At 35.8% G+C, this 14682-nt stretch overlaps 1 protein-coding gene across 1 annotated transcript in view; it reads right to left on the bottom strand.

Annotated features, from left to right (window-relative positions):
• Window positions 1–14682, bottom strand: part of MDGA2 (MAM domain containing glycosylphosphatidylinositol anchor 2) — a 4933289-nt gene that overhangs the window by 4096038 nt on the left and 822569 nt on the right. Inside the window, exon 2 of the mRNA XM_044074257.1 lies at window positions 10017–10156. Within this exon, the coding sequence (XP_043930192.1) occupies window positions 10017–10156 (140 nt within the window). The remainder of the gene's footprint in view (window positions 1–10016; window positions 10157–14682) is intronic.

Here is a 14682-nt window from a genome sequence, read left to right as displayed (position 1 = left end):
AGAACACTTTAATAATGAACATCATGGCAATATGGAATGTATGAAAGTTTCTATATTAGAACATGTACCATTGCAATTTAATAATGTAGGATTTAAAAAAAAATGTATTGAGACAAAAGGAATCAGTTTTGATTATGAAATACAATACTTTGTTTCCACATGGATTGAACAAGGAATGTAATTGACAAAGTTTTATTTGATTACTGTAGCTTTAAATGTTTTAAATTGATCTGTAACAATTGATTAATTGTTTAATTGTATCAATTAATATGTTTTCTACATATACTGTTTTTTATTAGTTAACACTTTTTACTCTGTAAAGGCTGTGGCCGAGGCACTAGAAAAGTTGTATTGTGCTTATTAAATTTTATGAAAGTAGAGCTGTTACTCACTGATTTTTCTTTGGTCGTTTTTCAGAATTATTTGAATATCGATGTCTTGACAACATGACCTTTGTCATTATGGAACACGATGTCCTCTGCAAAATTATATGATTAATTGATTGATTGATTGATTGATTGATTGACTGATATGACATCTGACTACTGGGAAAGTCTGACTGGGTAGGTGCCTATGTGCAGCAGAGGCCTGCTGAGAAAATCACCAAAGTATTACCAAAACATGTTAAGAAAAATCATTTTGCAATCTTCAAAAATAATGCAATAAAAAAAAATAATAAAAATCTACCGTTTAACCAATTATACCAAATCAGACATAATGTATAAACATTGGTTAACAAAAATACAACTTATATGATAATGAATAAATATTTTAAAACATTTTTTCCAATTTAGAGAAATTAAAGCTAAGTTTATATAATACAAACAGGAATTGCAGTACAATCTGGGAGAAAAATAGGATTATGGCATACTTGGAGAGTTAGGTGAGAGAAACTGATTGAAGTAAAGAAGTGAGGGAAGAAGCAGAAACAGTGTATAGGCATAAGGCATGAAAGGTACTTGTTCATATTTAGGGATATAGTTTATTCTGGGGGTGAAGAAGAACTGAGCCAGATTTGGGAGACATGAACAGGTGCTTGTTCATATTTATGGATATAGTTTATTTTGGGGACGAAGAAGAACTGTGCAAGATTTGGGAGGCATAAGGTACTTGTTCATATTTAGGGATATAGTTTATTCTGGAGGTGAAGAAGAACCAAGCCAGATTTGGGTTTGGAACTCTTTCAGAATGGTTTTAAAGAACTCGAGGGAAGGTATTGATCTGGTGGATACAGGTAAGGAGATCCAGGCCTTAGCAACACAGTACAAGTACAGACCATGCCTAACAGATTTGATAGGTTTGTGAACAGAGGGGGTTTTTGTTCATCGGATTGTAATGACTGAGTGGAAACATAATTGTGCAGAATAGTATTTAGTGATGGACAAGCAAATGGATGCTGGACAATTTTATAGGTGCTAAGAAGCTGTGTGTATGTTAGTTGATGGGGTAGTTCTAACCAATTTAGGCTTTTTGTGCTACTCAGTGGTTGGGCTCTGAAAGGGCTATTACTACAACTTTAGTCACTTTATTACAACATTACTCAAGTTTTGCTTTTTGTGATGAATGGAGGTCAGTAAGGACCATAAAGTAGTGAGGGGAGGAGGTAAGTAGCAGCAAGTATTTTAGTTGCATAGGTGAAAATGTTTGGGATGTATAAAGCATCCCTAGTTTTTGGTGGGGATTTTTATGCAGTTTTGTAAGTGCAGGTCAAGTTTAATATTATTACCTGCTATCATCACAAATAATTTGTTGTAAGAAGTGACTTCAATGGTTATATTATTAAGTGAGAAGATTTATTTTTTTTTTAATTTGGGAGGGATGGGGGGATCATTTGTTAATAAGCTGTTAGTCAGAAAGCCATGTGTCATTGGCTGTTAAAGTTTCCTTAGTAATTTTTTCGAGATGTGCCAAGTTGTCTGATGTGCATTTGAGTGTGGAGTCGACTGTGTATTTTATTAGAGATGCTTGTTGTGTGGATGTGTGATGAGTGTTGGTGAGAATATTAAAAAGGAGGGGATAAAGCCATGTGGCATACCAGTGGTGACTGGAAGGTATGGAGAAAAGGTGGAGTGCTATTTTACTGACTGGTACCTATTAAAACAGTAGCTTTTGAACCATAAAAGGGTGGGCTGAGATAGACTTAGTGAAGACATTTGAAGTAGATGTTTGTTGTGATAAACTGCATGGAAGGCTTTAGACAAGTCTAGATATAAAGAAGAGATTAGTTTGCTGTTATCTCAAGCTTTACTGATGGTATCTATAAAGGTTAGAAGTGCAGTGTTAGTAGTATGGGAGGGGTGGGAGCCATGCTATGTGAGGGCAGGAGTCCTTCCTGGAGGAGATAGTTTAACAATTGTTTTTGAATATATTTCTCCAAGTATTTTGGAGAGGGGAGGATATGATTGCTATAGGTCTAAGTTAGTGATGTCTGTTGAATTTCCTCCTTTATCTAATGTGTGATTTTTTCTCCAGGACTGAGACATCATAGGCAATCCTATTGTTTGCTATTTAAAGTACTTGCTAGGAAAGTAACCAACAGAAGTAGAGGATTTTTTTTGTTTAAGACTAATTTTATACAGAATATGGGCCAGGTTTGAAGGTGAAGGTGGATATATGGCAGATAAGCACAGCTGGGATTAGATGATGGGGAATCTTTGGTTAGGAAGCTATACTACTTATGAAATAAACACTGAATTCTACTGCAGTTTCGAGTGGGGAGTTACTAGGAGAGGGGTTAGGGTTGAATTTTTGGCTGGAATGTAAGATTTCTTTAATGGTTGACCAAAATATTTTAGGGTTGTATATACTACTATTCTGAAAGTTGCTGTATTATAATAGTTCTGGTATTTATTTATTTGCTTTTCGGTTTGGTTGCAGAGCATTCTGAATTGAGATATTGTGGTTGCGATGCCCACCACTGCTGCCAATATGTGATGGATATGTGTCATCCCCACACTTGGACAGTAATGAAGGAGCCTGAATCCTCACCGCTGACACTGGAGAGGGATGTGCACTTGGAATACAAATGGATACACTCAGTATTTCCAGATGCAGACCTCACTGCATCAAGTACAAATTCCCTTAACAGTACACAGAGAACACAGTCAGCCCGGGGTCTGGATGTCTCTATATCTGTCTCCCTCCAGGTCCCCAATAAGACTCCTCATTGGTAGAGCTGTAGGGTTAGGTCCTCAGCTGAGTGTCTGAGCCAAGTCCTCCGGCACCTTCTCTGTAAACTCAGTGCTTCATGCCCCTGCCCCAAGAAGATGACACACATACTCTTTAAGATTTAATTTTCACAGACATACACCTGTGAAAGGCTGGCAGAGGTTTACTAGCTATGCCCCCTTCTACTCAGACTATACTGTAGATTCACTAAGGCCCTTAACAAAGTGTATCCAATTATACTGTGCAATATTAATACAAATGGAAGCAGTTTACCAAGGCAGCTAGGCCGTCTGGAGTGGCCCACTTAGTGTCACCGAATAAATATAAGAACTCTGAAAGGTTAGATACTCTCTACAAGAACCAGCCATAATAAATGTTTTAAATATATTTAATAATAAATAATAAAAGTACATGAAAATATTGAATACATATTCACAGTAAACCACAGAGTTCAAATCGCAGAAAATATTGAAAAGAACACTGAAGGACATACTCAAATAAAGAAAAACAATCTCTAAACTAAACTTCACTATATTCCTGACTGAATCTAGGAGAATTACCCTTCCCTAATAACTTATTTGGGCAAAGCAAGAGGAAATACATGATCAGTTTTTCTAGTCAGGCCCCAAACAGAATACTCTATATTCTGAGATTACTCCCTGTAAAATATAATATCTAAGATAACTTTCAGCATGGCCTCATCTGGTCACCTCACTCCAGGTTCCCACAATATCTCCTTCTGAAGTTTGACACAGAACTGTAACAGACTGCCACAATACACATTTAGAGCTTTTATGGCAATGCCTGGAGCCAGAAACATTTATAACACTTCCCCCATTCTTTACAAAAGCTAACAGACAATGGTTGCTCCCAGACCTACCAGCTCTGGGCCTACTCAGCACTGTGGGGTGCTGTTTAATGATTTAAGAGTTCATTTACATTTTCCTTATTATTTTTAAAATAAATCAGCTTTTTAACTATCGGTGTACCAGTGTCCTCTACTGAAAATATACATTTAATTCAGTTACCATAATACATGGAGATTTGTCTTCTTTTCAGCAGGGTACACTGTTGATACATTTTAACACAATTAACACAAGCAGAGCTCACAAACAGATTTTCAGCACAAGCATTTGTACAGATCAGGTTGATGTAATAATGACAATTTATTTATAAAATTTCAGATAGCTGTGCCGACACACATCTTATATTCACTGCCCTACTTCTCCCTGGCATAGCTGGCAGTACCTCCAATTGTCACAGTGCTGTTTTACATTTTTTTACATATTTTTGCCAGTTCTTTCCACATTTTCTCTATCCTGCAATAGCATTATTCTCTTTTTGGACAGCTACACTGCATTATTTGTTTTAGTCTCTTAATTCTGGGAGGTGCAAGGCTATTTAGGATATTTCGAGAAGTTGTATTGAAGTCATTAAGAGCGTCATCCAAGGGGAGGAGTTTTGGGATGCTTCACTTAATAGATGATAGGGTAGTAATGAATGTTTCTCAGTTAAACGACAGGTCACATGCTGTTTTATAAATTTGCTATCTGAGTAGATGTGGGATATGTCTCAAGGCTCAGTCCTGGGACCTCTCCTGTTCGGTATATATTTCTCAGAGGTACAGGCCAACACGGAAGGACTGTGGCTGACCAAGTTCACAGATGACTGCAAACTGGGCGCTATAACTGACTCTCCAGCCGACACAAGCATCCTCCAAAAGGGCCTCATAGAAACAGACAACTGGTGCCAGAGCCATGGCCTCAAGCTAAATGCCAAAAAGTGTATAGTCATCCCCTTTGGCAAAAACAAAGTGCCCACAAATTACCACATAGGTGGTAATCCATTAAGTATGGAAGAAGTAATTAGGGACCTGGGGACCCAAGTTGATAGCAATCTCTCATTTGACAACCACGTGGCCAAAGTGGTTAGAAAAACATTTTATATAGCCCACCTAATCATGAAGGGATTCACATCTAGATCAGGGGAGGTCATTGTGCCTCTTTACTCATCCCTCAACAGGCCCATAATTGAGTACAATGCCCCTTTTGGGATGTACTTTACCAGACACCTGCAGCAACTGGAAAGACCCCAAAAGTACCTCACCAAGAGGATCAAAGGGCTCAAACAGATGCCATATGCTGCCCAGTTAAAGAAACACCAGCTCTACTCAGTGGCATGGATCTGTGCCTGATGTATAAAGCCATGTCCAACCCGGAATTAATGGACATGCTGCACCTCAGAAAATCCAAATCCCATCGAGCTACGCGCTCGAGAGACTTCAGCCTCAGCACTGAAATAAATAGGACATGCTGGAGGGACAGATTCATAACCCAGAGGCTCCCTTCACCCTGGAATAAAATCCCAGTCCAGGTTAGGAGGAGTCCCTCATTGACTCTCTTCAAGAGGAATCTTGATGAGTGGATGGGGGATCGTAGGTTTACCCCGGGTATCACTTCTGTGTCACTGTTAGACAGAGGCACAGTATACTAACCTCGAAAAAGGGCATAGCAAAATTAATTTAAAATGGGTGGCAAAAGCCAAACACACTCTGTCTAGGCTTATAAATGCCCTAGGGCAGATAGCCTAGTATGAACCTATGAACCTATGTCTGTTGTATAGATGTGAAGATGGTCAGTGACAGTTTGGCATTGCACCTGTGGTGGTGAATTTGGCAGGGTCTGATACTAGGATCCAATCTAATAAGGAATTTGATGTCTTGCTATAATGTGTGGGCTATTAATTAGTTGCATGAAACCATAGAATTACATGCTAGATGAAAGGGGGTTAGAAGTTATGTCCACCCAACTGATATTGACATCACCTAGTAGTATTTTTCATATGGAATTGTTATGGATATCCGATGAGGGATATATTTTAATGTAGCCGTAATGTTGCCAGGAAGGATGTACATGGCAGTAATACATATTTGTTTATATTTGTTTATATTCAGGAAACTAATAAGAAGCTCTGTTGAACAGAATTTTGGTATTGGTTTGCTGTAGAGGGACATGTGGTAAATGCTGCAAAATATTAGAGTAATAGCACCACTTTTTCCCTTTATGCTATAATTACAGATGATATTATAGCCGGGGGTGTAATTTCAGTCTTTTACATTGGGTTTAATCCATATTTCACTTACACCAAGAATAACATGCTTGTACTGCATAATCCAGGCATGTAGTTAAGTAGTTTTATTTTTTATGCTACTAATATTTATGTTAGCAAAATTGAGATTACTGTGGTGGGAGATAAGCATCGTGGGGTTACAGTACAGAATGGAAGGAAATTGTTTTTAGGTTGGTTGTGATAGGTGGGTACACTTGACAAACTTAATGAACCATGAAGAGCAAAAAACAAAACTGGATCACAGAACAACTGGTTTTTATTCACCAAACATTCTGATGAAGCCCCTCTCATGAAACATTTTTCATATACAACTTGTGAGTAGTTAACTCAATGAGAAAGATACTGCCCAAATGAATGTATTGTAATGTTTGATAGGGATGGTAGTGTGATATCTACAATATGTATATGTATTTATACAAAATACATTTGCTTTATGCCTATATCCATTTATGCATCAGCAAATGATAGAGGAAATATATATGATGTTTTATATATATGCAGTAGAGTGTGTACACACAATAAGAAAAAGATTTTTTTAAAAAGTTAATTGATTAATTAAAGCTTTAATGGCCAGCCAGTGATGTACAAAATAGGATGATATAAATGGAATGGGAAATGGTTTACTTGTGATTCTGAAGAAGTCTCCGGAGGGAGATGGAAGCGCTTAATCCGTGTTTATTTATTTTATTAACAAGCTGTATAATAAAAGTTTAACATACATATATATTAAACTTCTTATCGGACTTATTTATTGGTGAAACGAAAGTTTTTTAAGTTGGAAGACAGAACATTACTGGTAACACAAACCTTCGACACTGGAACGTCTGGTGCTCGAATGTCGATTCTGTGGTTACCATTTCTGATATTTTGGTAATTTTGTATTACCAGACTCGGAAAACCGATTTGCTCAAAAGGTGGAAAATTTTTTTGATTTTCCACATGTAGGTAGTAAACCTCTACATCTGACGTATAATGCCATGATGCGTTTCTTTATAGCCTATTTCAATGTATTCAAGGAAAAATAGTTTGGAAATGAAGTGCATTGCCTCCCCTTTCATTTGGGAAAGTTGCAAGTCAGCCCCATAACAGGAGGCTGGGTAATCAAGTATGGGGGAGGCTAGGTACCCATTGAAAGTAAAGGACCAAATAGAATCATGAAAAACTCTTAGGGGATATAATCTGAAGTAGAGTACAATGCAGTACAGTTGTGGACTCTTTTTTGTTGGGCCCTGTAAAGTGAATATTCTTCTTCAGGAGAATAATGAATTTCACCGATGACCAAAGAAAGGATTCAATGAACCTGAAATTTAGCTATGTTAAGGTAAGTCTGTTCAGTCTGATTGTAGTTTCACATGGTTATGGTTTGGTGGCATCACAGAAAAAGAAGATGCAGAAACAACGGGAGCTGGTTTGCTAGCAAAGAGTGTGTGTATTGGCAACTGTAATGCTGACAATGCAAAAATGTTCAGTTTATATCTTGTGGTGGTTATAAATGGTTTTTCAACAGTAATAATCTGAAAAACATTTTACTAAGGACTTGATATGAAAACTGTAAAACAATTTATATGGGATAAGGGAAAACGGCACTGCTTAATGAGCTATACTTTATGTTGGAAGCATGTCAGTTAACTTCTGCATATGTTTAGTGCCTTTCTAGCATATTTCCCTTCAACAACCATATCTCCTTGTGGTGCCATGATATTACTTGGGGCTGAATTTCCTTACCAAGAGACCTATCAATGATTTGCAGGTAACACTAAAAAAGCACCGCATTAGCTATTAATGTTACCAAGATTATTTGTCTTGAATGTAATGTAGTATGGGAATTAACCATGGTTTTATTTGTGTTATATGAACATATTTATATTCTTTCATAAATTAGTAAATTACATGGTACTGATGTTATACTTGGAAATGTCACACTGAGATTAAAATACACTGTCACCATCCATGCACTACACTTGAGATTGTTTAATTGTTTTTAGTCTTTATAAAGATATGTAACATTTCCATACTTCATTGATAATGGTAAAAATGACTAATTTGCTCATCTCTTTTACACACACATTGCTATTGTACTGCAACCCCTTTCTTCCTAATCAAAATTCTTTCTAATCTTTTTTCTTTACTTAGTGTATGCACTCAAAACAAGCATAAGATTCCACTTTTTGATTTTATTTTACACTCTTTGACCCCCGCTTTCCTGCGAACTATCAGCCACCACTCAACCAATCAGCCTATTAACTTCTTCATCACCAGAGAAAGAGTCATCTGGGAGGGGCCATCATATAAATAGCCATTATAGGTGGTCCAAAGGTTTTCAACTTAAGCCCTAACTTAATTCGTCACACAGCCAAATTGGGACATAGGATAGGCCATTTGCATTGTTTGTTTGAAACTGCTGCAAGTGCCATAAAGCAGACCAGCCTCCCTTTTCTCAAAGATGGGAAATCTCCACAGAAGAAATCACACTTCCCAAATGTCTGCTCCCCCCCCCACCCCACCCAGAGAGGCTCTCCTCCTCCCTCCCTGTTTCCTCCACTGCTGGGCTACTAGTCAAACCTAGGTTGCCTGGGTCACAGTAATGGCTCTGTTTTTCCACGCCACAGAGAGACAGGCTAAATTTCCTGCATTTCTTATGCTTGTATTTCAGTTTTATAACTGTACTATAATGTAAATGTGCTGAATGGATAGTCACAATTTTGCATTACTCTTATGTACCTTCAATCTTTATGTTATATAATACGTCACCACAGAATATGAACACTGCTTAGCATGACAAACCTGGCCAACAAAATGAAAATAAATAAATAAAATAAATTAAATTAAATTATTGAATAACCAAATGACTTGTAAGTATTGCATAGCATGACCCCCAAATCATTGATAATGCTGAAGAACATGTCAAATGGTACATATGATATAAATTGCATGACATAACAGAAACTGAATGCGGTTTCTAAAGTTAATAATGCAGATAAGCAAAAAGCAGCCACCTGCAGAGAAACTGATTGTTCTCATAAAAAATTTTAAGTCTGGTTGAACAAAAATGCTCTACATAGTGTCTATTCTTTAGAGGTTACAAAATGTGTAATGTTTTTGAAAATGCAGAGAAAGACGTAAGGCTGTATTTTTTCTTGCATTACAATGTTTTCCTATAGTACTGTATGACTTTCGATGTGTTGCCTATGATCACAGTAAAGAGGATTTTACCAAACAAAACTGCTGCTTATGCTTTTTATAATACACACTGTTGATAAGATTACGTTCATTTGTTTGGCTTATGCTCTTTACCTTGATTTTTCTGAAAATGATCAGGACCCTAAGGATGTATTTAAGCTGCCAGATAACTGATATTTCACTTCTGCTATGTAGGAGTTCCTTAATATATTATTTCTGCAAATTATTAAACAGTACTACAGATATAGGATGTATGTGTAGATGCTTTAATTTGTCACTTTATGCCCCAACATTTTAGACATTGAGCGCCAGGTGGTCCATGGGTAAAAGTAAGTAGGTCTGAGATCTAAGGACTATACTGGTCTTCCAGGGTCAAAGCTTATATATGCAGGTACTCTGTTGAAAAGAAAGGTCTTCAAGGAGATAACATGCTCTAAGTTCATTGTTAGTGCAAAAGTAATAATTATTTTAAACACAAGTGTTCTTGTATCACTCTCTCTCTCTCTCTTATTTTTATAAGATATACATAAAGTACTCACTTGTGGTCGTGGATGGCCTGTAACAAGACAGATAAGCTCTAGTGTTTCTCCTTCCCGTATGGTATAGACTCTTTCAGAATATCTTAACTCTTCTATATTACATGCTTGTCCAGAATGCATAATGCGGACAGTAGGCGGAGCTGAAAGACAAATTAAAACAAAAATGTTACATGTCACATAAATTCATAACAAACAACATTCAACAATACTGTAGAATATGATGCCCAAATGCAATACAAAACAATTAACACACAGTATTCAAAGATTTGAATAATGCTATACAATGGGTTATGTAGACTGCACAGGGCAAGCAGTAATACATGCAGTTAACAATGACATAATTCTAAATAATGCCATTTCTTTTACATTGTTGTTGCTAAAACAATCTTACATGTATTCAACACTGACATCCTTAGAACTAATGCATTTCACCAGTTGTCATGTGGCAATACATGTCAAGAAGAGATAATTCAGGGACATCTGCAATAAGTGAATAAAATTCACAGCGGATGTCTTTAGTCATTCAGAGATTTCCATGTGCCATGAGTCAGATATGAAGCCTACTGCACCTGTTACTATACTTTCTGAATCATATGCAAGCAAGAAGCTTCAGTAGAGCAAGTCAGACAATATTTTATTAAGTCTCTAAGCTGACAACTACTGCGGGAATATTTATAATCTTTTGTGGCTATGCTACACTCCTGATTCCCATGTGCATGCTGTGATGCTGTACAGAATATATTTTCTCCCTTCTCCCCTTTCACTTTTATCATATGATTTCAGTGACTGAATCAAGAAATGTTGATAAGAATGTGCATAGAGAGTCTACTGACAAGCAATGGATATATTTAAATTGACAAAACTAACAAGTAGCATCTATTCTGTTAATTTGGTATACTGCAGTTTTAAATGTAAACATTCAAATGCACGTTTATCATTTGTTATACTAAAGGCTGCTTATTCATGCTGTTACCTGCCAATGAAAATCAGTCACTGTCCTTACTTGTTTTCAGCCTTCCAAAAAATAGACAAAAATAGGTTCACACAGTGTGTGTGTGTGAGCGCGCGCACGTGTGTGTATGTGTGTGTGTCCTTATGTTTTTGTGTGTGAGCGCATGTATATACACACACTCATATGAGAATATATTATGTGTACATCAGTGTATCCATCTGCCTGTGTTTCTTAGGACTGCAGGGACTATGCTTCATTGAACAAGTACTGGCTACCTAGCACGTATCTTGTTGTTTCTCTCAAAATATTTCCAATTCCCTATACATTTCCTGCTGAAGTACAAATAACAAAGAGACAGCTGAGAAACAATCCTTAGCAATACTTGAAAAAGCTAATGTATTTCTTATTTTAGGCAATAAATTATAGGAAATATTGACTCTGCTTAAGCTTCTAAGTCATACAACTGCGTTTTGCACCTTTACACTAAATAGATCATAATCATTGTTTAGTATTTCTCTTATCCTTGTCTCACATTTTTGTAGAGATATGAATAACTCATTGATATGAAAAGTATTAACTTATAAGGAAAATACTCTGATACATCAATGAAACACTTTATTAAGAAAAATCATTAAAATAGTAATCTAACAGTCCAGTATACTAAACCATACTTTAAGTGAGAAAAATGATGATCTACTATTTCCTGTCAGACTTATCAGGTACTCAGATGTACAAAACACATGTATTTGTGCTATGTATTTACAAGTAAATAAATCAAAAGGGGAAAAACTTACTAAAATTATTTTTTTTTTGCATGGAGACAAACCCACTATATCCCTTCTTTATTCTCATTATGTGGTCACTACACCATAGAGAGAGACAGTGATAACTGAGAGGTGAAGTTCAGATTTCTTCTTCTGTCTGTGACATTAGTTCTTGGTGCATACCTCTCAACTGTCCATATTTTTACAGAACGTCCAGATTTTTGCCTCCTATTTTTGGTCTGTTCCTCATAGAATTTGTTGATTTCTGGAAAAACAATGGGATAATCTGAAGACTGAAGTCATCAACTAATGACATATATTTGCATTTCACTGCAGAAAATGTATGTTAACACAAACCCTGTTACTGTAGCAACTTTCTAAGTTTATAAGCAATATTTAAAATCTATCCCTATTTTTGGGCCTTTGTCCCCATATTTTGTCAGGCTTTGTCCAAATTTCTTGCACTAAGAGGTTGAGGGGTATGGCTTGGTGCATGACACAGGATATTTAATAGTGAGCAATCTCTTTAAAGATATTTTAGGTAATGGGGAAGACTGTACCTCAATACCCTATTGGAGAATGACTGCTCTCCAACACGGTACTTATGTGCAGATATTGGCCATTAAAAAGTCCACCTCCTCATGGCTGTATATTAAACTGCTAAAAACACACAAAACCAACCTGTCCTGGTGTCCAAATAGCTCTTGAAGATGAAGCAACAAAGATATGCAAGAAAAAATAACAGACATGCAACTCCAAGCACTACTTTAATGAGCAAAATCATAAAACACAGTAAAGCATTTTGAGTTACAAAACTCTTTCACAATGCAATTACACATCTCATTATCTTCAGTGTTTAAATATTTACACCAGCCAAATGCATATATTCCTAAAATCACATGGATAATTGAATAGATAAATGCAGTTAAAATAAAACAGCACAGTAAAAGGAACACATATACATATATAAAAACAAGCCAAGGACCAAACAAAAATAAACTTATATTAAAACCCAAACATATATAAAGAATATATTAAATATTATTCATTATTATTATACTAAATATTATGATAAAAATAAAAGCAAATGCTACTTATATACATACTGAATTCATTTTTTAATATAGGCTTAATACTATCGGTACTGTTCATATACTGTGGTGGTGGCGCTGCGGTAGCATTGTCGCCTCACAGCAAGACGTTGTCCCGTTCGATTCTCAGCTAGAGCGTCTTCTGTGTGGAGGCATGCGTGAATGGGCATACATTTGTTGAAGGGTGTGCATCAGGGCTGGCAAACTCGGCATGTAAAAAATCTACTGCCAATCATTAGCGGACCGGAGTTCCACTGTGGCGACCCCTAACCGGGAAAAGCCGAAAGACACAAACAAACAAACTATCGGTACTGTTCAATATTGGCATTTTATCAGCTCTAAAATAATTAATCCAGTCATATTCAATCAACTCTATTTTATTCACTAGGTCACCTCTTGCATTGTGTTAGACAACTTGTAAAACCCTAAACTTAAACTTATGATGAGGGCCCACAGATAAAATATGTTCGCTCAGGACATTCATCTCAACTTTTCTTCACATTTCCGAAAGATGCGACCCTATCCTTTCTTTTAATTTCTTATTAGTTTTACTTATATAAAAGCACTAATAAGAGGTGCAATTATCAAGATAAATCACATTTTTGAGTATTACAAGTAGCAAAAACATGAAAAACAAATTCCATCACTCTGATGGGATGCTCAAAAGAAAGGCCAGTATTAATATTTCTGCAATATATACAGCTGTGCTAGGGAACTTTCCCATTCTTATTCACTGTTTCAACCTTTATATTACTTAAATCCTGTAACATAAATATTGTTTAAGATCTCTCTTATGAATAAACGTGGACTCTTTACCTGCAACATTTTTAACATCCTCATTTGATTGTAAGATGGTTCAATTTTTAAGTGTAATATTTTTAATAATATTACTATGTCTGTTATATTTCATGATATACCCTAAATTACACTCAAAATTATTACTGGCAGATTGTTGTCTAATCAATTGTCTAGAAAAGTATGGTGCACTTATCTTCCAACAATGTGATATTATAGCCTCTACAGCAAAAGTCATTAGCCATATAATGAGCCTTAATGTAAAATATAATATATATATATATATATATATATATATATATATATATAAAATATAGTCTTGTATACAAATTTCAGTTCTAGTGTTAAGCCTATTAGCTGTAAGAAATTGACTTTTGACTATTCCTTTATACATATGCCTAGGGTGCATACTTTTAGAGTGAACATACCTTAAAAATTGTACATCTTTCCTATAAATCATAGTATTAAACTTTTTTCATTATAATCTACTGTAATATCTAAAAAAAGAATTGATTCTCTGGACCATTTAACATCAAATACCCAAAACTGAGCTGTATGATGTAAATGCTCTACAAATGCATACAACTCATCAATATCTACCATCCACAGCAAAATAATATCATCCACAAATCACTTAAAAAAGGACAAATCTTGATTCTTAAATGGTGCTAATTCATTATTATTATTAAAACATTAATCTCTTCTTACTTTGATAAAGTACGATTAGTGTATGTATTTGCAGCCAGGGTACCTACAACCACAATAGCTCGCTGATGATAAACTTCATCATTAAACAGAAAAAATATTATTCTCCAGCACTATGTCCAACATTGAACATAACATTTCTATATTAGAAGATGTAGACATGCTATGTTCGCATACATGCTCTCTAAAACACTGTACTCCCCCAGTCATTTGGTATCACAGTAAATAAGGACTTAACATCATTGCAACAAGGAAAATATCTATGCCTTCATTATCCATGGTCCAATGGCTGAGTGTAGAAAGGATATATTTAGTGTCCTGAATAAAACTTTTTCTGAAACTTAATAGTGGGCATAAAT

The sequence above is a fragment of the Protopterus annectens genome, chromosome 6.part0 (assembly GCF_019279795.1).
Source record: "Protopterus annectens isolate FY-2018-M chromosome 6.part0, PAN1.0, whole genome shotgun sequence".
NCBI lineage: Eukaryota > Metazoa > Chordata > Ceratodontiformes > Protopteridae > Protopterus > Protopterus annectens.
The sequence above is the reverse complement of the archived record's forward strand: the minus strand, read 5'-3'. Positions and strand labels throughout refer to the sequence as shown.